This window comes from Pseudoliparis swirei, chromosome 1 (genome assembly GCF_029220125.1).
Source record: "Pseudoliparis swirei isolate HS2019 ecotype Mariana Trench chromosome 1, NWPU_hadal_v1, whole genome shotgun sequence".
NCBI lineage: Eukaryota > Metazoa > Chordata > Actinopteri > Perciformes > Liparidae > Pseudoliparis > Pseudoliparis swirei.
Window position 1 is genome coordinate 11,392,836 of NC_079388.1, and position 23,712 is coordinate 11,416,547.

Below are 23,712 nucleotides of genomic sequence, written 5' to 3' on the forward strand. Positions count from 1 at the left end.
ATTGTGCTTGAAAGGAGTGACATGTCAAAAGGTTTGCGTTGCGTGCGCTGCCTACTACTTGATTCTTTTTGTAGGCCGGCAAGAGTGACCTGCTGGTGACCCCCAGTCACACTTTGATCGTTACTCTGCGTGTTTCCTGAACTACACGGTTCATTGGCTCATTATCTGCTCTCACACACACACACACACACACACACACTCACACTACCTGCTCATAACTCAATAGGTCAGAGCATTTGTGTGTTCTTGAGTAACTGAATAGTCACAGGTTCGATCCTCCCAGCATCAGTTTGGAGTTCATTAACGGCAGAAACAGTAACAGGGAAGTGATTGTTCCTGAAGGAAACGCACAAATCAATGCTGCCACAACACAACACAGCGCGTGTGTGTGTTAAAGTCAAAGTGGACCATTGTGTAGGTATGGTTCGGGCTCTGCCGTGTTTCTTTGGGACTGTTTTCTATTGGTAAACACAAATACCAGAGCATCAGTGTGAAATTTCAGACCGTTTTAATCATTTTATTGTCAAGTGTTATGCAGGCAAAGCATCTTCTCTGCTTGAAGTTGTCCTTTTCTTTTTTCTTGACATAACACATTTGTACAAACCAGTTTTAAAAATATCAATAAACTGGGGCCTTTGAGGCTAACCTGGCAAAAACCCATTATCAAATGTTATGGAGACGAACAAACATCTTTTAGAAAAAGATTTACAAATGAGATGTCGCTACAAAATATCAAAGAAAACAAAAGTTGGTTGTCACACAAAATATTACCAAAAACATCTAAATTTGTTTGGTATCAACCTTTTCAACTTTTAAAGAATAGTAACTTTTTTGCTTTCTTCTTTTGTTATTTATTTTTCTCGAAAAAACACGTAATGGCGCAAAGAGAAAAAAGATGAACAGCAATGGTCAGACGTAGAAAACGAAAACCGAAGCACACATATTAAAGAAGAGAAGCAGCACTACGGCAAAAAACTCAAACATGCTGTACACGACCTCAGAATCAACACACACCTATACAAGTCCAGCAATTAGTCCAACTCAAGGATAAATAATAAATTAGCCGTACACAGTGGGGTCCTGTGTGTCAACGTACTGCGAGGGGAACTGATGAATTCTATAAAATAAAAGAATCTCTTAATTTCAAAAGAATGTACACACTGAACCACACACACCACCAGAAAACGTCTCGTAATATCCACGTAGCTAAGTAGCCCGACCCTCTCCCACCCACAGCTCTCATCACCCTGTCGCTCTTTACCTCTGTGCTGTGCTGCCCGTCTCACCCCCTTTAATGCAGGAGAGCCCCTCGTTCTCCACCCGGCTAGCTGAGGTTCCCGCTGTACGACAGCTTGTGTTAAGGCAATTGTGGCACGTCGGTTCCGTAGCGGGGTTGGAGGTGCAGAGGGGGCGACACCAGAGCACAGAGAGCAAGAAAGCCACATCGGTTACAGTGCCGCCGTCCAACAACACTGTCGTTCCGTCTACCAGCTACCATCTGATGGAAATCTATTATATAAAAATTACAAACTGGCATTGGATAGCCTGCGGCTGTGATGTTGAAGCCAGCTGGTGGTATCTGCAAAGCAACGGGATTTGTTTTGACGACAGCACTGCTTTCATTTATTCTCACCAATCTGGCTTGTTTTTATCAACAGAGAAAACTTCCCCAGACAATGTAAACATGGTTTCACTAGGATTGTCATTATAGTATTGCTTTCACGACACAAACAAAGTTGTAGAAAGCTAGATTGTTTTTCTCTATAGAAACCTTCTTGTCTAATGGCCACTGTGCCTCAATAGGAATGCATTATTTATAAATCTTTTTATATGTGCTTTTCTCTACTCTTACTTTTTCTTTTAATGTATTTTATTTTTTGAATTCCCCTCTTCCTTCTTCGATAACAGTTTATCCGTTGACTGGTCTCGGAAGAATCAACACCTGAATCTGATCTAAGGACTAAACCTGAACCATGAATAAAACTCAAATTAGGTTGATCCTTTCGGTGACGGCGTGAGAATTCATACACACACTCGCTCATACAGGTCAAACCCACACACACACACACACACACGCAGACCATCCCAGACTGCACCTGCTCTATCGCTGCTCTGCAACAGTCCTGTACCATGATTGACTCTCAGCACAGTGTGACACGTATGAAACAGGAACACAACTTTGTGCATAGAGTTAGATTATGTTGCAAGTCAGACACTGTCCCTCCATGTTGGACGGTTTTAGATTCAGCGGGTTAATCTTGTGCTAATCTAGACACTACTTACATTCCTTTCCCCACTGCGAATGGAATTAATATAGTTTCATTTGATAAATGACAAACTAATCTTTCATATGTTCAGGCTAAATTTGTGTTATTATATGTGTTAATTATTTTTAGATTGTGTTGTTTATATTTTTCTTTTTCTGTTCATCGCATGATCCGTCTCTTGAGTCCCTTTTTCATGAGAGAACAACATTTTTAAAATGATGTCGAATTAAAAGTAAAAAGAAAATCTAGCCACCCCCGACGGTCCCTGCAAAGACTCCCAAAAAAACAGGAAGTCAGCCTCTCGGCAAAGAAACGGGAGTCGGCTGCCTATTGAAACTCCCCCCCTTCCTCCTCCTCCTCTTCCTCCATGTGATTAGATGTGGTGGGTGTAGCAGGGTCAGAGTCACGTGAGAGGGTTGCCACAGCATCAATCTGAGGGGAGGCGTCCATGCCTTCAGGGGCATCTTCCTCCATGTCATCAGTGTTGATGATTGCCACCGCAGCGCCGGCTTTCTTGTTCTGGTGGGTCTTGATGTGCTTGGAGAGGTGGTCGCTGCGCATGAAGCGCTTGGAGCATTCGGGACACTCAAAACGCTTTTCTCCTAGAGGGGAGAAGACAAAGAATTAGATACAAAATAAATCAGGAAAGGACATCTGGCTTTTCTACAGCGACCTCTTAGTTGTGACAAAACCAATCTGGCTGGTGCTTTCTCTGAGATGTTTTCTCTTGGTTTTACAACTAAATACATGTATAGATGTATTATGTTGAATTATTTTTGAGTGAATTATGTGGAAAAGAATAATTGTCCATAAGGGAGTTCGAATTAGAGCTGAAACAAGTAGTCAGTCGACAGAAAAAACTCAAACAAAACTTAAATGATTTGCTACTTTCTATCTAGTTTTGTTGAAACATTTGAAAATGCCATATTGAGTTCTAGGAAGTTGCCTTTTTTTAAACAATAAAAAAAATGCACTTTAGATTAATTGTTGATGCATCATCAGCTGCAGCCTTAGTTTGCATTAATTACTGGATTCTAATTCGCTGAGTTGCCGTCACCCCACGACCTTCGAACGGGACCCCCAGTCTACACCCCTGTCCGTGTTTGTCCTACCGGTGTGTGTTCTCCGATGTCTCTGCAGCTCGTCGCTCCTGGTGAACCTCTTGCCACAGAAGATCCAGTTACAGACGAACGGCCTCTCGCCAGTGTGCCAGCGCAGGTGAGCCCTCAGGTGAGACGTCTTGCCGTAAACCTTCCCGCAGCCCTCCATGTGGCAGATGTGCTGCTTCTTCTTTGTGGGGTCACCACTATTTCTACAAAACACACAAAGTTAGGGGAGAGCTGGCTGTGTGTGTGTGTGTGTGTGTGTGTGTGTGTGTGTTACATAAAAGCTTTCAGGACTTGAAACAAATGGGAACACAGCTAGTCCGCACTGTCTAGATGCCGGGGAAGTAATCTCCTAATCAAAGCTAAGATATATGTTAAGTAAAAAAGCTCTGTTTTATGAAGTTAACTTCTCTAAAGGGAATTAGTAAGACTCTTAACAAATGGATTCCTGGTTATTTTAGCGAAGCTGAATACATTTGACTGGTCTCTCAATATTCTCTGTGTCTTTCTGAGTGCAGGCTCCTCGTTACAAAGTGAAGTGTTGGGAGGTGAAAAGGTCAGATCTCTCCCTGTAGGATACATGCTACACTGTGTTCTGACCATCTGTCAAACCAGTTGTCCCAACATGACATCCCAGTCATCACTCATTTTGGAATGATACAAATGTAAACATGAGTTTGGTTACACATAGTTGTAGATTTCTGACATTCAAACCATTAAGTTAAGTTCAGTGTTTTTTAACTCTGTGATTGATGGAACATTGATGTTGGTGGTGTGAAAACATAAAGAACATAAAGCCAGTTTCCTTGTCAATTACTGCACTATATTCATATTTTTGCATAAGATGTATTTGTCCCTTTTTTTTAACGAGACAAAACAATTAATTCCCCATATGAACACATGTGTAACACGAATTTGTCATAGCTAAATGTTGCATGCAGCTGTGTGTTTCCACTGTGTTCGTACCTTCCCTCTCCATCCCTGCAGTTTGGACAAGAGCAGGCGACACGACGAAGCCTCTTGCTGGGCGGTCCCTCCTGGTCCGAAGAACTTTGTACTGAGCCCAGCTGGTCTGGACTCATCGATGAGCCTGAAGCCACGTTGCCGACAGTGACTGTCATTGGAGACGACTGAAGTTTGACCCCATCTTGACCCTGGGGTTGACCTGAAAGGTGATTCAAATTGACAAAATGTGTAAATGTATTTGTCAAAAACAAGTTGTATTGTCGTGGGGTAGTCTGAAGGAAATATGACAACATAGAAAGTTTAAAACAAGATCCAAAATGGATTAAAGTGTCTCACAATTGTAATGGGCTTGCAGGACATCCTAGTATACTGTAGGTCAACTTTGAATTGTTAATGTATGCAATTGTACCACAATACTGGAGATTAGTCATTTGTGTGTGTGTTAATGAATGGATCAGTTATGGATTAGTTACTAAACATTCACACAGAGACTCTTATTGGGGTCTTACCCTGTAGACCAGTAATAGTGAGGGGAACACCCTGCACCTGAACACCAGCAGTGCCCATCCCTGCGATGCTGATCGTCTGGACCCCGGACCCCGGGTTGATCTGGGCTGCGCTCAGCGTCAGGGGAGATCCACTCAGGGAGACCAGCCCTCCGCTCCCCATTGTCGTCCCACCGGCCACGGGGGCCAGCGTCAGCTGCTGGGGCATGGCTGCCCCGAGGCCGCCCTGCAGGGAGATGCCACCGGGCAGCTGCAGTGTCTGCCAGGTGATTTGTCCAGATGGGGACATGGTTGGTGTACGGATAAGGACCTGGGCTGAATTCTGGAAGGCCTGGATGGGCTGCAGGGTTTGTCCTGGGGCCAGCTGGAGGGTCTGAATGTGCTGAGGTTGCACCTGACTCTGGGTCTGCAGCTGGATCTGTTGCACAAACTGGTGCCCCATTTGGCCCACTATCACTTGCTGAATGGTTCCTGCTGTGTCGATCTGGTTCTGTAGCCCATTGGCCTGGTTCTGGCTTTGAGAGTCGGCCTCGCCGCACTGCACTTGGGTGTCAGCTGGTCCACTCTCTGATCCAACAGATACCACATGCGTCGCATCGGACACGCCGTCACCTTCGGCTACTACCGTCGAACAAGTTGTCGACCCAGAGACTGTTGTTGTCATCAGCTGGTTGCCGTTGGCGACAGAGAATGTGCCATCTGCTGATTGGATAAGCTGGAGGGCCCCGCCCCCTCCAACATTATTTATCACTGGCAAAGCCAGGGTCATGCCACCAAGGTTTATGGGTACTGTGGTCATAACAGGAGTCTGGGAGCCCTGCAGAGTCTGCAGCTGCAGTGGGAACGACTGTGCATGGCGGATCTGCAGTGGGACCGTCTGATTGGCTGTACTTGTCAGGATGGCTTGCTGGTTGGCTGGCTGCAGGATAGCCTGGGTCTGGCCAGAGCTCTGGGTCTGGATGAGCTGGACCTGCTCCTGTACATTCCCGATGGAGGCTGTCTGAGCTGGGCTGATGTGGATCTGCTGCCCATCTGCAGTCTGCAGGTGAGGGATGACTTGATACTGGACCCCGCCCCCAGCATTGGGCATGTTCTGAACCTGGATGATCTGAAACTGCTGCTGATTGGCTGCAATGCTGTTGATCCCACCAAATGGCTTCACCTGCCCAACAGGAAAGGAGCAGTGATGCAGTTAAGATCACATAAGTTGGCAAACCAAAAAAAAGTGCTCAAACCCACTTTCTTCACCTTGCGTCCACCTGGCGAGCTGTCGTTGGCCATGGTGGTGGCCACGGTCACAGCAACAGGCTGATTGGGGTTCTCTTTGGCCATGCTAGGTGCTGCTGTGATAATCTGCCAGCCGTTCCCCGTGAACTGAGCTGGGACCAATTCCAGCTGCTGGGGCACCAGGGTCTGACCTCCACTTCCGTCCAACACTATCTGACCCTGGAGTCGACCTTGCTGCAGCTGGATCTGACCAGCCTGCACCTGGAACTGCTGGGCCCCCACCTGAGCCCCCTCTGCTCCCCCCTGCCCTCCGATCTTACTGCAGGTGGCCGCTAGCAGAGCCAACGGAGAGGGCTGTGAGGAATCCTGAAGGAGACGGGGTGGGGGGGGGGGAGGATGGATTGTGGGGTGGAGCATAGAGAGCGGTTAAACAGGAGGGACGAGGGAAAAAGGGGAAGCGAAAGCATATGTGCACACACAAGAAAGTACAGAATGTAAGTAAAAGGATAGAAAAAGGAAAAGAATGGGCAGGTTTCGTTATGCCCACACACAGTTAACACATTTGAAATAAGGATGAGAGTAAGGAGAGGGCAAATTGAAGAGAGAGCAAGAGAGAGCTGTCAGTGGAAGTGGGCGTTATTACAGGAAGTGAGTGGGTGGGCGTGTGAGAACCACAGTTCTCTTTTCTCAGAACACTGGAAGAAAATACCGCCTTCTCTCTCTCCTTCCTTTCAAAGAAACTAGGTCGCAAGCAATTTTCTTATGCTATACACCTCAGAAAAAGCCTAGGTTCTGTAACACGTACAACAGAGTGGAATAACACAGCAAAAATGCTTGTCATGCACGCTTAACAACAAATGAAGCACTTAAGAATGACTGCCTTGTTGAAATATATCAAAAATACACAACCTATGAAAAGCAGATAAAGAAGGAGGTGCCACAGTTGTAGAGCAACATACCAACGCTGCAGGTCTTTATAATAAATCCACATTTAGAATTAAATCTATTTGACCTTAATTCAAATGGACAACTCAAAAGTGCTTTGGCTGAAGTGTGACAGCCATATACAGGACTGTCTCAGAAAATTAGAATATTGTGATGAAGTTCTTTATTTTCTGTAATGCAATTCAAAAAACAAAAATGTCATGCATTCTGGATTCATTACAAATCAACTGAAATATTGCAAGCCTTTTATTCTTTTAATATTGCTGATTATGGCTTACAGCTTAAGAAAACTCAAATATCCTATCTTTAAATATTAGAATATCATGAAAAAGTATACTTGTAGGGTATTAAACAAATCACTTGAATTGTCTAATTAACTCGAAACACCTGCAAGGGTTTCCTGAGCCTTGACAAACACTCAGCTGTTATAAATCTTTTTTTTAACTTGGTCTGAGGAAATATTAAAATTTTATGAGATAGGATTTTAGAGTTTTCTTAAGCTGTAAACCATAATCAGCAATATGAAAAGAATAAAAGGCTTGCAATATTTCAGTTGATTTGTAATGAATCCAGAATGCATGACATTTTTGTTTTTTTAATTGCATTACAGAAAATAAAGAACTTTATCACAATATTCTAATTTTCTGAGACAGTCCTGTAAGCCTTTTCAACAAGCTCTGGTGTGGCTCTCAGCGGGACTGCACCGAAGCAGGAAGTGGAATTCACCAGAGAAACGCCCCCAGAGGTGTCAGGCTGGGAGGGAGGGAGTACATGTTTGGCCTAACAGGCAAGGTACAAAGTAACGAAGTATGATAAACTCTTTTTCCGTTTATTTTACCTGCAATCCAGAACTTTTCCCCTTCTTAGATGCTTTCCCCCCTTCAGTTCCAGATGATTCCTTCCTAGAGTCTGTCAACAAAGAAGAACACATGTAAGAAATGCTCCCCAGTTAAAATGTCTAAGCAGTACAAAGTCCAAGGATGAGGCACACTCATATAGACACTACATCTGATAATATTGCAGATAACAACAAAGGTGGTCAATAAAGGTAAAGGAGGCACCAGTAACCTCATCGTTAATGCCAAAGCTACTGGGAGCCTCCTGTCCGTCAGACGAAGAGAGAGACGGAGCGAGAGAGGGGGGTGGAGACGGAGCGGGGGGAGGGTACCTACCACTCATAACGCATTAATATACCGAGAGGGACAGAAGAAGGCCGGCCGGGTAGAGAGGCGGAGGGGCGGCCTATGTGTTCGGCGCTGGGCCGTGGCGGCTCTTGCTGTTTGACGAAACCACCCACTGGCCAGGAAGGGCGGTGCCAAGCGCAGGCACAATCAAGCAGCCCCGAATAACGGAGATAACGGAGAACACGTTGAACGTCACCGGCCCGTCGGCCCGCTCGCAGCCCCGTCGCGTGTCTCTTTCACCGGATAGCGAGTCCATATACGAGCAAATTGGCGCTTGTCAGAATAATATCCAGAGAGAAGTTGTCAGTGTGTGACCGTAGAGGCCCACCCACTTCCATTTAAGCATCAGGACAACACCCTCTTCGCTGCTCCTGCCTGTCGCCGCTGTCTCACTCGCCGCACGACGCGGGGACGCCTCGTCGCCGTCCTTCGTGCACGGAAAACAAACCGTCACCAGTGTTTGTATTTTACGCCTATTCCTCTTTTTTTCGTGCACAATTGATTTTTTTTAAGGGGAAGATATGGGGAGATAGCTGTGGCTTTTGTGGGCGGAAGCGCTCCTCCCATTTATTCAGATTGGTCGACGGGGCTCGGCGTGCGAGGGTCGAGATGGGAGTTGTATTTTGGTGAAGCCTCGCCTTCTTCTGCTTTATTGGGCGGCGGAGACTACAGCTCCCATGATGCTCCGGGGCGTCGGTGTTGGTAGTCACGTTGGTGTGAGAGCGAGAGGGAAGGGCGGAGACTTCTGTGTTGTGGGGGGTTGGGCGAACGGGAAAGAGAGGCGTGTGTTTCCACTCTGGTGTCACAAGATGACAGCTCTGGTTTGTAGGAGGAGATCAAGCTGAGGAACTGAAGGGCAATCTAGTTATTATCAACTATGGAAAGCACATTTATTTTTATTTAATTGCCACAAATAATTTTTTTTGTATGTCCCAGTTTATCCCATATCTTTAGTCTTTCCATATTATATGGAGAAAACAGTACTTTACAATAATTTATGGAAAGGGCATTCACACATGGCCCCCTCTTACTGTCTGGAGTTTCCCGGCCATTCTCAGCAGACAGTAGGCTGACCTGGAAGGGTGTCAGTTGACTAGGCTCACCCTGAGGCTTTCATTGCTAATCGACCCACTCTATTCTTTTGTTTTATGTTGACCATAGTTTAATAAATTGCGTAATGTTTAACCTTCCGGTGGACTTCCTCCTGCAGTCTCAACTATTTTAATCATAGATTCATAATTTAAGTTATTTACGATGCACAAATGCAAAAGTTTCCCACCCTCTGAAATATGAAAATGTACTGCTTTTTATTCCTTGAATATTATTGTAAACTGATTATATGTAAAGTAATATTTGACTTACAAAAAGACTATTTCCGTTCAACGAATGCATTTGGAGAGAGTTGAATCATGGCTACTTAGCCGGAGAAGAAAAGCTTTTATTCCTTTGCACTAGAAGTGTATAAGTCATGGCCTCACCCACAGTGCCAAAACTTCTTTTAATCCCCCAAAGCGAAATGTATATTGTTAAATTCATCCCAGCAACTCCAGCTACATGTTGACGTAGCAGGCCTATATGGTCCTAGGGAGGGCTTTCTCCTGACCTGTTTGTCCTCTCCTTCAGAGAAGCCCTCCGTGAGCGAGGCGTCACGTAAGCCAAGTGGAGTCAAAGCCCGATTCACCAAGCAGAAAACATCATTAGCGGGCAGCCAACTGAGGATATGCCCACGGCACACAAGGGAAATATTTAGGCTGATAGGCTGTCAGACAGAACAATACTCTGCCACAGTGGCACTGTGTCTCTTAGCTGCACCCAGTCATTGGAAGAAGTCAGGAGAATACTAAAAGATGTTCATTGATATGGATTTCAAGATGTATTCATGTTTGAGTTCCACAATTATGATTCAAACATTGGAACTTGATGTAGAAAGTACATAGATTTATTTTGTGGTCTCATGACGATGAGTTGAATAGTTTAAATCTGACCCTTTTCTCATCAGAGCCCAAATAACTTGAACATGGCTGCAGGCCTTTAATACTCAAGTTCTGTGGTATCTTTTTGGTCATGAGACTGCTTGTATTCTAAGTGTGAGTTCAAAGTCCAAACATGCACACGCACATACACGCCTGGAATGGCCCAGAAACACACGCACATGCACTGTAATTACTGCCAAAGCCAAGTGCGTTGGTCCCGCCCCCTGGGCCACTCGGCAGGTCGTTGCCATGCAACGAGGTCTTGTCTGAAGAAGGGGTGGTGATTGTGTTGGTGCTAAGAGAGGAGGCCGTCATATGTTATAGATAATTATGCCACACATACAAGAAGCCCTTTTCCCATCTTTAAATGTTGAGTGGAGTTATTTGTCATTGTCATTAATCCTCAATGGACTTACATTTAACTTTTTGTGATCCTACTTCTATCAAAAGCAATTGGGGCCCTACAAATGATAATAAGATCAATTTAGGATCAGCAGCGAAAGCTGAACTGTAAACGGATATCCCTGCAATGTGAAGAAAGTGAAAGTAATACTTGTTTCCCAGCTGCTGCCACTAGATGACGCCATGCACCAGACATGGGGGAGTTGTTGTTACGAACATAAGAAAAGATAAAGCTTTATTAATCACCAGACGGAAAATTTGGTTAAAATATAAACAGGATACATAAATATAAAGTGTTATATAAAAAATGTCAAGTATGAAAATAGAAACCTAGACTCTTTACTCTATACGTTTCCAAATGCAAAGTTCTTGTTATCATATGTTATATTCTATTGCATTATTAGCACTAATTTGTAATCATCCATTTTTGGTTCTACAACTTTTTTAATGTTAGGTAGGATACGATACATATTTATAAATAACATAACCTTCATATTTTACAAGTTTTATTCAGGTTAAGTCTTAAATATAGTATCTGTATTGTATCAGGCTAATAGGCTCCTTGATTGTGTCAATGCTATTAAGGACTGGACAGCAGTAAATGGTTTACAACTGACTGCAAATAAGACAGAGGTTCTGGTTATTGCACCTGATCCACTCGCCTCTTCTGTCGACCATCTGCGTAATCTCAGGGTAATATTTGACCAATCCTTGTCGTTTGACCCACATGTTAAGCAGCTGTTCAGATCGTGTTTCTTCCACCGTAGAAACTTTAGCAAACTAAGATATGTACTATCAACAGCTGGACTAGAGAGGATCATACATGCTTTCATCGTTTCTCGTATTGATTATTGTAATGCACTTTTTACCTCACTCAGTAAAACAGCGATTAACCGGTGGCAAGTAATCCAGAATGCTGCTGCCAGAATACTGACGAGGACAAATAGGCACATCAGCCCCGTACTCTGATATCTTCTCTGGCTCCCTGTAATATAGGATTCACTTTGAAATCCTAACCTTCACTTACACGGACAGAATCCTTCATATGTGGCTGAACCACTTCGCCCATATTCACCAGCATCTCAGGTCCAACAGTTCCATCTTTTGTCCGTCTCACACACTCGCTTAAGACTCGTGGAGACCGAGCTTTTGAGGCAGTAGCACCGAAGCTTTGGAGTGCTCTGCCTGTACCTGTACGGTTTTCTGATTCTGTGATGTTGTTTAGAAAAAGACTTACCTGTTCACACTGGCGGTTGGTTGAAGACATGCTCTACGTCTTGCTTTTTATCTGATTTGATCTTTTTATTTTATGTATTGTGTATTTTAAAGCGCCGTCCTTTAATGTTGACTTTATTACTTTCTCACCTGTCATGGTCACTTTGGTTTGTTTTATGCTTTGTTTTTGTTTTCGCGACCCCTGTACAGCACTTTGTGACCTTTTGTCTGTGCAAAGTGTAATATAAATAAACATATTATTATTAGTGTTATTATAATAATAATTATTGTTATAGTAACTATTCAATGACATACAATGAAAATACTCAACTAAAGTAGGATATATATATATATATATAGTTCTTTTTGGCGGGTTTTTTAGCAAACATCCCAGTAAACACTAAATGTTTAACATATATTCCAACACTGACATAATAAGGACATATTATTCATACAATTCAGTATATTAATATATATATATATATACATATATCATATCATAATTCTGTATACTATGATATATAAATATACAATATAAATATTGCATAATATAAATCACATATATATATATATATATAAAATGTGCCTGTTTTTATTCTCCTCCTCATTGTGGTTCTTCACCGCAATCCTATGTTCTTCGTCCAGCTGGTAGCGACGTTCACTTTGCCCAATATGGCTGCTTCAGAAGTTATCCAATGCATGTCCTGTGTTCTCATGTTTTCTTAATTGTTCTGACAAGTGCTTCATGTCCCTTATTCCCGTAACTGTCCATGCTGGATCTGTCCCCGAGATTTATAAAGCAAAATAGGGCATTAGCAGGACATCATCTAGAAGCTTCATGTGCTGTTTCCCTTTCAGTTGGTCTGTTAGATAGATAGATAGATAGATAGATAGATATATACTTTATTAATCCCCAAGGGGAAATTTGTCGTGACAGTAGCAGCAACACACAAGAGTAAAAACAAAACACAAAATATAAGAAACAGGGATGAAAGATATAGAAGTATACAAGTAAAATAAAAGTAAAATACAAAACAAAATATATATGTAAATATACAACACACATGCATACACAACACACAACAACACTGACAAATCAAATACACAAAATATTAAATATAGACAGAGTGCAAAAAGCAAAGTGTGTGTATGAGTGCAGAGCAAATGAAATGAAATGTGTGTATGTGTGTAGTGCAAACAAATGAGATGTGTGAAGTGCAGATCAACATAGTGTAAGTATTCAGTTATTGAGTTATTGCACTATGATCTGGCAAGAGGTGATCTGTTGTAGAGCCTCATAGCCGTCGGCAGGAATGTTCTCCTGTATCTGTCCTTGTGGCAGCGGAGCGTGAGGAGACGTCTGGAGAAAGTCCTCCTCTGTCCCTGTAGGAGGTGGTGGAGAGGGTGGTCCGGGTTGTCCAATATGGACACAAGTTTCTTCAACGTCCTCCTCTCCACCACCTGTTCCAGGTGCTCCAGCTGGCAGCCGATGATGGAGCCAGCCTTCCTAACCAGTTTGTTCAGACGGCTGGTGTCACCGGCTCGATGCTGCTCCCCAGCAGACAATGGCAAAGTGCAGCACACTGGCGACAACCGACTGGTAGAATAACTCCAGCATCTTGCTGCACACGTTGAAGGATCAAGCTTTCTCAGGAAAAGAGTCGACTCATCCCCTTCTTGTACACAGCGTTGATGTTGGCCTTCCAGTTCAGTCGGCTGTCGATGGAGACGCCCAGGTACTGGTCCTCCTCCACCATGTCCACGTCCACTCCCAGGACACTCAGAGGTGGAGGAGCTGTCGCCTTCCTCCTGAAGTCCACCACCATCTCTCTGGTCTTGGCCACGTTCAGCCGCAGGTGGTTCTCATCGGCCCACTTTACAAAGTCACTCACCACTGCCCTGTACTCCTCCTCCCGTCCATCCCTAATACACCCGACCACTGTTGTCTTCTTAAGTCTGGTTGATCTGGGCCCAGTGGTTTTACCTGTAGTTTCTTCACCAAAGTTATTCTCTCAAACGGGTCTTGGAGGAGAGATTTTAATGGCTTGGGTCTTCTTGGAAAATAAATGCTCATGTTCGTGCTCAACCCTGGCCGTTGTCATGTCGTTAAAATATCACCTGCCGAGAATGCGCAGCTTTTGGGGCAGGGGATTTTAGCCCAAAAGCTGAATTTATTTCAGGACGCTGATTTGCTAAATTGTATATCATTCATTTATATCTTTAATCAGTAATAGGCTAAACTGCTTCTTAGACCCGTCTCTTCTGGGCCAAAATGATTCGGCCCCACCGCAGGACGTGCAGGAAAAGCATATATTTTGCACAGATATCCTATTTTACAAAAATTACTGGATATATTGCATATTTCCAATACACAAATATTGACAATTTGTATAATTCCTAAATATTATTACTATTATTTACTTTTTGTTGTGGCTCAATAAATAAATGAATGTCAAAACTACTGAGCAACAGCAAAAGTAATATCACTAAGAAAATCTGCAGGTCAATGTCTGAGAATGTGAATGAACAGATAAGCAAAAATCAAATCAACCCAGAGATTAACATTTTAAATGTTTTGAGTCTACAAAAAAGCCGTGCACTTTCAGTTTTTGTCGTCTGTTTCTCTTACCTGCAAACTGCATTTGATTTGACTGGAAGTTAAGTATCATAACAATACAGGACTGTCTCAGAAAATTAGAATATTGTGATAAAGTTCTTTATTTTCTGTAATGCAATTAAAAAAACAAAAATGTCATGCATTCTGGATTCATTACAAATCAACTGAAATATTGCAAGCCTTTTATTCTTTTAATATTGCTGATTATGGCTTACAGCTTAAGAAAACTCAAATATCCTATCTCTAAATATTAGAATATCATGAAAAAGTATACTAGTAGGGTATTAAACAAATCACTTGAATCGTCTAATTAACTCGAAACACCTGGAAACACATTTTCAAATGTTTGATTTTGTTTTGCTGTTATAAATCTTTTTTTTACTTGGTCTGAGGAAATATTCAAATTTTATGAGATAGGATTTTAGAGTTTTCTTAAGCTGTAAGCCATAATCAGCAATATTAAAAGAATAAAAGGCTTGCAATATTTCAGTTGATTTGTAATGAATCCAGAATGCATGACATTTTTGTTTTTTTAATTGCATTACAGAAAATAAAGAACTTTATCACAATATTCTAATTTTCTGAGACAGTCCTGTATGTTAAAGGCCCAGAATCAGATGAACCATGAGAACAGATTTCACACTGATGTTTTTTGTGTGTGCATGTTCTACAATGTTGACATGAAGATTGCTCAAATCTGGAATTTGCTTTGTTCTCAGTCAAACGGTTTCAAAGTAATTATCCAGACATAAAAAGAGGCATCATTTAAAACTGGATTTGATTTGCATACATTGTCTATGTCACTTACATATATGACTTGGGAGTCAGATTCAACACGATTGCGTGGACAGGAATGTCAAGTTAAAATGGTGCACCTATGCGCATAAGCATGTTGGCATGTGTGAGTCAGTGCACGCTTGCGTGCAGTTATGGTTTTCTTTGTGCACTCGTATGCGTAGGTGTGTGTCTGTCACACGGGGCCTTGGCGTCAGAATGTCTCCCTTTCCTAAAGGTTAAGTTAAGATGGACAGATTTATGACTGCTGGCATGAGTTCAGCTTTTGGCAGCTGCCTCTGTTGTTCATAAAGTGTGTGTGCGTGCGTGTGTGTGTGTGCACATCTGGAGAACTTGTTGACAGGTGATAACAGACATGTTTCACATAACTTTCCTCTAACAAGCTACAAGCGGTTATTATAGATTGAGAAATAGATACAGTAGATAGTCATTCAGTACTCATCCTTTAGTGCCAGTAAATCTGGACGAGAACAGGTGATGTCATTGTGTTATGGCTCATCATCAGGACTTCCTCCTGGTGTTGCCCTGCAGCATATGTGCACACACAGACATTTATAGATGATCCGAAAGCTGTACATTTACATTGTTTCTATCTATAATGTTTGAGTGCAGTAACTTGAGGAAGATGAATCCTTGTGTGATCAAAATCTATTTTTTTCTTACTGGAAACACGACTCTCGACTGGGTTGGACTGGCATGAAGTCTCTGTGAACGTTGGCGGGATCTGACTGTAATGATAGTTGATTGATGCTTCCTGATGTCTGGATAAAGTGGAAAACAACCGGTGTGTCTCAGTGGGCATAGTGCCAGTTCAGGGTGTGGGACACACCTTTGTCAACGTGAATTTGTTTCTCTCTCTGGCTGGATGTTTGACTTTTTTTAGCACACATGCAACGGCAAGATTTCGCAGAGTGTATCAGCTGTGTATTCAGTGGGTTTGTGTGTGTGTGTCATCTGTAAACACATTTGACAGATTCATTCAGTGTCCAAAACGGTTTATTTGTCTGGCATAATAATGCTTGAAGATGAGGGTGTGTGTGTGAGTGTGTGTGAGAGAGAGAGAGGGAGAGAGGGGCGTGTCAGGCTAAACTCAAATTCTCTCACAATACAATTACACGAGAAATCAGAGCAGAGCAGAATGTTAACCTGTTCTCATCGATACCAGCAGAGAAACGGTCCATCAGTGGCTGAACAACATCACAAAGGCTGAGCGTCGACTCTCACTGAGAGTATAACTCTTAAGAGATAGATAGAGAAATATAAACTCTTCTTTCTTTCACGCATCTTACAACTTGTTACATGTGACTCTCAGGAGATGACATTCAACAGATCACATGCACCTGGGACGATCTGAAGACATGAGTCCAATGAGTGAATTCTTTACTGAAACTATTCAAAATTAATGTGGAATAACCTTGTATGAATACATATATGAATGTTTCTTAAAAGGAATTTAAAATTTTAAAAGCAAAGAAAGGCTACATGTAAATGGGTTACAGGGAATAAGGCTATGATACATAGAGCTAGATTTGAAAGCTTTTCATTTCTGCATTTTAATGAAATTATAAAGTGTTACATTTATACAGTACATTGATTGCGAAAACAACCAACTTTGTACCAGATATGTTCATAAGATAGTCAATATTGCTTGATTGAAATGCATCAATAAATGGAACTTGACCATTTAAACTTGCCTCTTGCCTCTGAACATGTGCTGGATATTGTTCCTTAAAGCTGCAATCCAGTAAAGCATTAATAGGTCATTGATTAATCAATACTCAATATATTTGGGTTCAATCTGCCTCACTAAACAATCACAGATAAACTGTACCTCATAATAACAGTAACATTAAAAAATATCAATGCTTAAAATACAGCTGAAGTTAAAAGAAATGTAAGTTTCCATATTTTAACCCTCTTATTCCCTCACTTTAATCTCATTGTATCCGTGTGCACTCTACTGGTGCACAGTCAGTCCAAATAATATCATTGTGAATTGGGAGTTTACGTAGCAGCCATATTTCTCTGTCATTCTATGGACCATAAATCAATCAGGAAATGTTTGAGCAGACTAACCTCCATACGTGCATATAAATCAGTCACCACTAAGACTCAACTCTTAAATAAACAACGAGATACGAGTGATTGTGAAATATTAAATAGTAAGGGATAATGTCTTTGAATGACAAATATTGGTCACTGACATGTTAAATTGTTGCTTTTTCACCAGTGTGCGTGCAAACGCAATTGGCTGGACTTCAAGTCCTATCAAACTGTTAACTGCTCTGACTACAGCTTTGTTCAAACACCATGTAAGGCCAAGAGCTCGACATAATTACAAGTCCTGCGATTCAGAAGACACCTTCAAAGACAGAGACTGAATCACTAGAATCTGCAGAATGTGTCCGTGGCGACTACTGCAGGTATGTCCCACATGCATTCATTGTTTCTGCTGCGTGCATGTGCCGATGCATTTTGCACATCTGAGTGTTCATACAAAAGGTCGGGTACCTTCCAACTCAAACCGCCGCACATGCACAGATAATGTTGGAGACATTACATGTGCACATAGAGAGGGGTAAAGTCAACCTGCAGTCAGCCTCCAGAGGTATCTGACCCCAGAGGTTCAAAGGTCAAGACAAAGAGCTCCTTAGGACAGGAGATGAGATGCTGTAAGATGTAGCATCATTATGGGAGAGATAGGAGCAAAACCTTGAACTGAAACTGAACTCTGAGTTAAACCGTGGCCCCATAAATCACACTTTATGTTGAGATTTAAATAAAGTTGGAAAAAGTATCGTGATAGTTACGGTGTTGGCACAAAAGGCAGTAAAATGTATATTCAGACTTTCAAATTTGTCGTTGTGAAAACAAATGTCCATCAGCTGAATTCTGCAAGATTCCTCGTGATGTATTGTACAGTTCAGACAGTAACAACTTCCCTCTATATTAATGAGGAGCACTTGTTATTGAGAAATGCATTAAAAAAAGACATGTGCTCTCCATTATTCACTTCACTCCCCAAATGCAGCTGAACTCAAAGATGCAGAATTAAGCTAAATTGAAACACCATTAAAGAGGACGAGACCCATGCTGTGCTTTCAGACAGTGAGCAAGCATGTGTTTAAATAGTCTCTTTGAAGCCAAATGTGAAATGATTAAGTCCGCTGAGAAGTCTGTGTGGCTCTCCGGTGTGTGTCTGTGTGAGCGTGCATGGACCTCTTTGAAGATGGCTCTCTTGTACGAATTCAGGAAGACCTTTACAGCAGTGCTAAGTGGAGGGTGCAGCACACCATAAAGATCCAAGATAAGTGTGTATGTGCGTGCGTGTGTGTGTGTGTCGTTCAGTGCATGACTTGACATGACTTGCGGGCCTGGTAGAGCTGACGCCAACCCCTTGTTACTTGCTGTCTGTGTATGTCCTGAATGACAGCCCAGAGGCAGTGCATGTGTGTGCGCTTAGGTGGGAAAAGAAACGTTTCATGTTTGACGGGAACCATCAATAAAACGGCAACCATGAAATCACCTCCAAACCACCTGAACCTGGTCCAAGTGTGTGTGTCATTGTGTGCTTGAGAGCGAGGGAGAACCTGAAGGATGTGTATTGACCTGCGTTCTTCTCTCTAAATCTGTCCCACGCCTCTAAACACCCAATCGCAATTGATGACAACGTTAAGTGGAATGTGTGTGTGCAGAGATGGTGATAGTGTAACAAATTTAAGTTTGATTTAAGCTTGTGTTGTAGTGGACCCGTTTTCAGTCAAATCTGGGGGTGTTTTGCAGTTCTTTGTGGAATAAATTAACAATTTGTTGCACAGCAATTAGCATGAAAAAGCAAGCGGCTTTTTTCCAGTCAATTTAACATCAAGCCATCTCTCTGTGCTTTTCTTAACCCCCACTTTTCTTCTGCTCCCTCAGCCCCTGAATTTTATGGCTGGCATTGTGGCGAGGTGAAGCGCGATGAGTGGGAGGAGCGCTAGTTAACCAGGAACACAGCATGAATGGTGTGTGTGTGTGTTTTTTTTATATCTATCTGCATGCATATGTATGTGCATGGCTGGGTGCTTCGGTCCACATAGAATAAGTCATGGTAACCCTATTCACACACTACACATTAAAAAGTAAGTACACATCAAGACGTCATTTTCGAAAGAACCCTTTTCAAATTTCAGAAAATTTTATTCCTTGTTTGAAATAGTGTAAATAGTTTAAATCTTTTTATTTTTATTTCTAATGTCATGTTCTATAAGACTAACTTTATTGATCCCACAAAGGAAGTTGTCAATCGAAGTGTAAGCGTTAGAGAATTGTTGAAATGCCAATAATAGGTTAATCACTGACATTTCTGTTGAAGGAAAAGCGCCAAGAAAACTTGAACTGTCGTATAAAAAGCCTGTGCACTTGTAGCTGCTGAAAGCAGTTAAGTAGTGGACGCGCTGACGCTAATTGTGTGCACTCAAAGCAGCTCAAGTTTCAGTTTAAAAGTAGTTGAACTGTTGAATGAAACGACACGCAACAGCTACAGGGACTCCGGGGGTCTTAGTTTACCTTTTGGTGAATTTTTATGAGGAACATCTTCAATGCTCTTGCAGAATGACACCTTCCCCACATCTCGACAAGAGAGGGGATGAGTAAAATAGTGTATTCTTCCTTTAAAACTAACAAACACATTCACACACAGTTTGCCATCATGGCCGGTTGTCCTCAGGGTAGCAAAGGGAGAAGAGACCCCACAAACAGGCCTTCTGGTGGAATGGGGGAGTCTACTCAATCACGACTGGCCTCAGACAGACAGATGGACTGCTGGCCAATGAGAGACACACACACACACACACCGGAGATGACCTAGACCCCCCACGCTGAGGTAGCAGTGATCAGATGCATCAAGTCTATCCATCAACATTGAAAGTGAAAAATGACGTCTGGAAGTGTATGATTATGCTCCTGGGCTTCTGCACATCAATCAATGGCCACACACACACACACACACACACACAAAAACACACACGCATGCACACATTTGACCACACATTATTCGCAGAGAAGACGTAGAACTTGAAAAATGAACAAGAGTAAATTAATCTGTGTATGTGTTCGCGTGTGAGTGAGTGAGTGAGTATTGGAGAAAAGAGGGATGAACAGTGTTATCGGTGAAGAGAACAGAGATCATGGTCAGAGAAAGATTTAATCAAGGGGAGAGTTCGAGCCAGCTGGTTTATCAGAGTCTTCCCTGGTTGATGCTGAAGAACATTACCAGCTTCAGTTCAGGTTAAAAAAAATCTTACTCAAGCTTTAAAAGAGATTAAAGAAATCAAACGATGTGGGACATGTGTTGCATCACCGGCTTTTCTGTTCTTATGTCTTCATCCCCCGCTCCTCATCTTCTTCTTCTCTCCCTCACATCAGCCTTCCTCCCTGGTGCACAAAACACGGTGCTATTGGAGCGTGTGTAATTCATAAGTGGTGATGTGTGTGTTTGTTGGATGAGTCTCAATTTGTGTGTCAGAACCAGCTGTCGAAAATAGACCCTAATAACAGACTTTAAATGCCACATCCGCCTCTACTTATCATGTTAACCCCGACACCCTCACCACTTGCTCCATGCTACTGGTTCCTCTGATAATCAATGCTGAACAGGAGAAGAGGAGCTCCTTTTTTCAGAGTAAAACAAAGAATTGCAGCATTTCTTAGTGGTGGCACAAAACAGGTTCAAATTACACGCCAACACCAAAGAAAGAATGTAATGTTTGGTTTAGGGAACAAATAGAACGTTAAGTTTAGAGAGAATCCTCACAAACGGTTCTTCACAATAACTCAAAACCAGTCTTGAATACCGGTTTCTTAGTTTAGGACCTGTGCTGGTTTGACTCATCAATCTTCCCTCCCTCCCTCCCTCCCTCCCTCCCTCCCTCCGCCTCCGCTTGTGTGTCTCTTTTCACGCTTTTAAAAGACATTGTTTAATGTCACGTCACCTGACTGTTGCATAGTCACATGGATGCATTTCATGTGTGAGTCAAGAAAAGGATTCATGGCCTTTTTTTCACAATGCTAATATTGCATTTGAATACCATTCGATAACATTGGATAGCTACCTCCTGAAAAACACCAAACGAATGTTTAAAAATATATTTATTCGCTTTCTTGACAAATTGTAGCCCCTTTGCTCATACGTTTTAAGGTAGGTAAATAAGTATGTTTATTTAAATTGCTCCATCTCAAGAGCACAATGTCACAAAGCGCATTAAATATACGTATTAGTCTTCTTAGTACTCAAGAAGAGCACATGAAACCACATATTAAGTGTAATTAATGATCTGGAATATTATATGTACAGTTAGACTTTTTCCGTTGTGGATGCAAACCTGACCAGTAGATGAGTTCAAGTACAGAACTTTGTTCTGAACACTGAAAGAGTCCAATGTAAAGGCAGAGTCTTGATTTCTGTTCTCTCTTTCTGGTAGCATCTATTTCATGAAGTAAAGTAGATTATTCCTTATTTTGGTAGAGACCTAAAGGCAGCTGCTGGTCGAGTAACAGAGGAGACACTGAGAGGCAGTTATAGGAAGTCAACGTGAGCTAAAAGCTATTGATCTGCAATCAACACGCTCCCTTTGAAACGTCGGAGATAAAGCCACCTAACAAACGCCAACAACATTTGAAGAAATCAATGAGGACCTCCTTCCTTCAGACGCATCTCATTAATGTGTTGGCGAGCAGAAAGGCTGCTCGCCATGAATCAGCAACTTTATTGTCAGTAGTTAACAGCGACAGGACGAAAGTTGATGAAGAGCGAAGAAACTCATAACGCAAGCAGCTTCGGCAAAGATACCATTTTACAGTGCGTGTGCGTTTGTGTGTGTGTGTGTGTTCGTGTGTGCGCTATTCATCCACTCCAGTTACTAATCACAGTCTCATTCTCTCTCACCCTGCATAATTCTCCCCCTTGCCTTTATAAATCTTTCCACTCTCTCCACCTCTTCCTCTCTTTCTGACGGCAGAGACAGCAGATGTGTTGGCAGCTTAAATGACCTCTGTGATGTATGACTTAACAAACCCTCGGCATCCATCAACCCTAAGTGTGTGTGTGTGTGTGTGCGTGTGTGCGTGCTTGGAACAAAGAGAGATGCTCCTCATGAAGTACAATTTCAATTCACCTTCAGTTCAAACTTGTGCCTAACAAACAGAGACCTCTCCTCCGTTCACCCATGAATCAATCCATCCTCCTCCACCTCTCCCCCCTTCATTTCATGAATGCACGTGTCTACTGGTGTATGTAGATGTTCTGTATTCATGAATGTGAATGAAGTGCTTCAACAGTGTAATTACATTGGCCAGGATTCCCTCAGTCTGCTGCAGAGATAGACTGATGAGAGATGCTCTTTCTGACCCCTGTGTGTGTGTGTGTGTGTGTGCGTGTGTGTGTGTGTGTGTGTGTGTGCGTGTGCGCAGAAATGCTTATTTGATGTGAGAACATGCAAGCCAGTGTTCACAAGATGCATACAGTAAAAGACAGAGAATGAGTTCATGTGTTTGCAGTAGATAAAAGTGGGGTTTCAGTGCTTATTGATCCTTTTTTGTAAGTGCGATGAAATGGGATCTTGTAAATTGCTTATGTGAAAGTTTTCATCACAGCAACCCAAACACGTTTTCCCTGCTCCACTGCCACAGTCTTCCATCAGCGCCGCGCTGACAGACGGCGGACGTGCCCTCTCCACGCAGTAATTACAGGAAGCCGGGGAGGAGCTGCTTCAGGCACATCCTGGCACACGGCTCACCTGGATGACTTTTTCCTTTCTCAATTTGTTATCAGGGTTGACTTTAAAGTGCATCGAAAGATAAATATCAATCGGTCTGAGGTACTCCTCTGTGGCAAGGATTAATTAAAATAAACAGAAAACTTGTTTTCCTCTGGCACTTTTAATACTCTGGTCGTATTTTATTCCGTCTGTTTTCAAAAGTAGGTAAACACTGTTATTAGACATGATAATAGCAAATGTGATAACTACTTTCAGTTTAATTTAATAATCACAATATCGCCTCTCAGGGACTTTTTGTCGTGAACTGTACCTGCTATTCCGAATGACCCGTCACATACAACAGAAACATACAATGTATGAGGCAGTTTAATTGAATGTGAAATTAACATTTAGACAAAAGTGCACATTACATTCTACAGATATGTACACATATCTGTCCATCTGTAAAGACACGGCAGTACAGCAGCCACTACCTGAGTTTTATTTATTATTTTTTATTTATTAAAAGATACATTGATTTTGATTGAGTGCGTTCTTTTCAGCAACATTTCTGGCAACCAAAGAGCACAGGCCTCATGATATTCATTTAACATTTGAAAAACGAAAAAGAGAATTGAGATGCAACAAAGCTGAGGAGAGAGAAGGGGATGTTTGTCGATTTAAATGGCATGAAAACTGTTTTTAAAATCACTTAGAATATTTAAACATGTCAATCTTCACATTAAGCACCAACACAACATCAGTGGCACACA

General features: G+C 42.2%; 1 protein-coding gene across 3 annotated transcripts; it reads right to left on the bottom strand.

The window, feature by feature from the left end:
* Window positions 1–491: 491 nt before the first annotated feature.
* On the bottom strand, window positions 492–8,739 carry sp4 (sp4 transcription factor). 3 transcript variants are annotated; one of them, XM_056417660.1, is made up of 7 exons: window positions 8,190–8,739; window positions 7,856–7,926; window positions 6,085–6,438; window positions 4,849–6,007; window positions 4,340–4,538; window positions 3,380–3,579; window positions 492–2,869 (listed from the first exon to the last, which is right to left on the bottom strand). In XM_056417660.1, the coding sequence occupies exons 1-7, from the start codon at window positions 8,194–8,196 to the stop codon at window positions 2,595–2,597; spliced, it is 2,265 nt and encodes a 754-aa protein (XP_056273635.1). In that variant the 5' UTR covers window positions 8,197–8,739; the 3' UTR covers window positions 492–2,594. The 3 variants fall into 3 exon arrangements, with proteins under 3 accessions (XP_056273635.1, XP_056273626.1, XP_056273618.1); XM_056417651.1 differs by lacking the exon at window positions 8,190–8,739 and having other exon boundaries at window positions 6,094–6,438; window positions 7,856–8,075; XM_056417643.1 differs by lacking the exon at window positions 8,190–8,739 and having other exon boundaries at window positions 7,856–8,075.
* Between the last annotated feature and the right edge of the window lie 14,973 nt (window positions 8,740–23,712).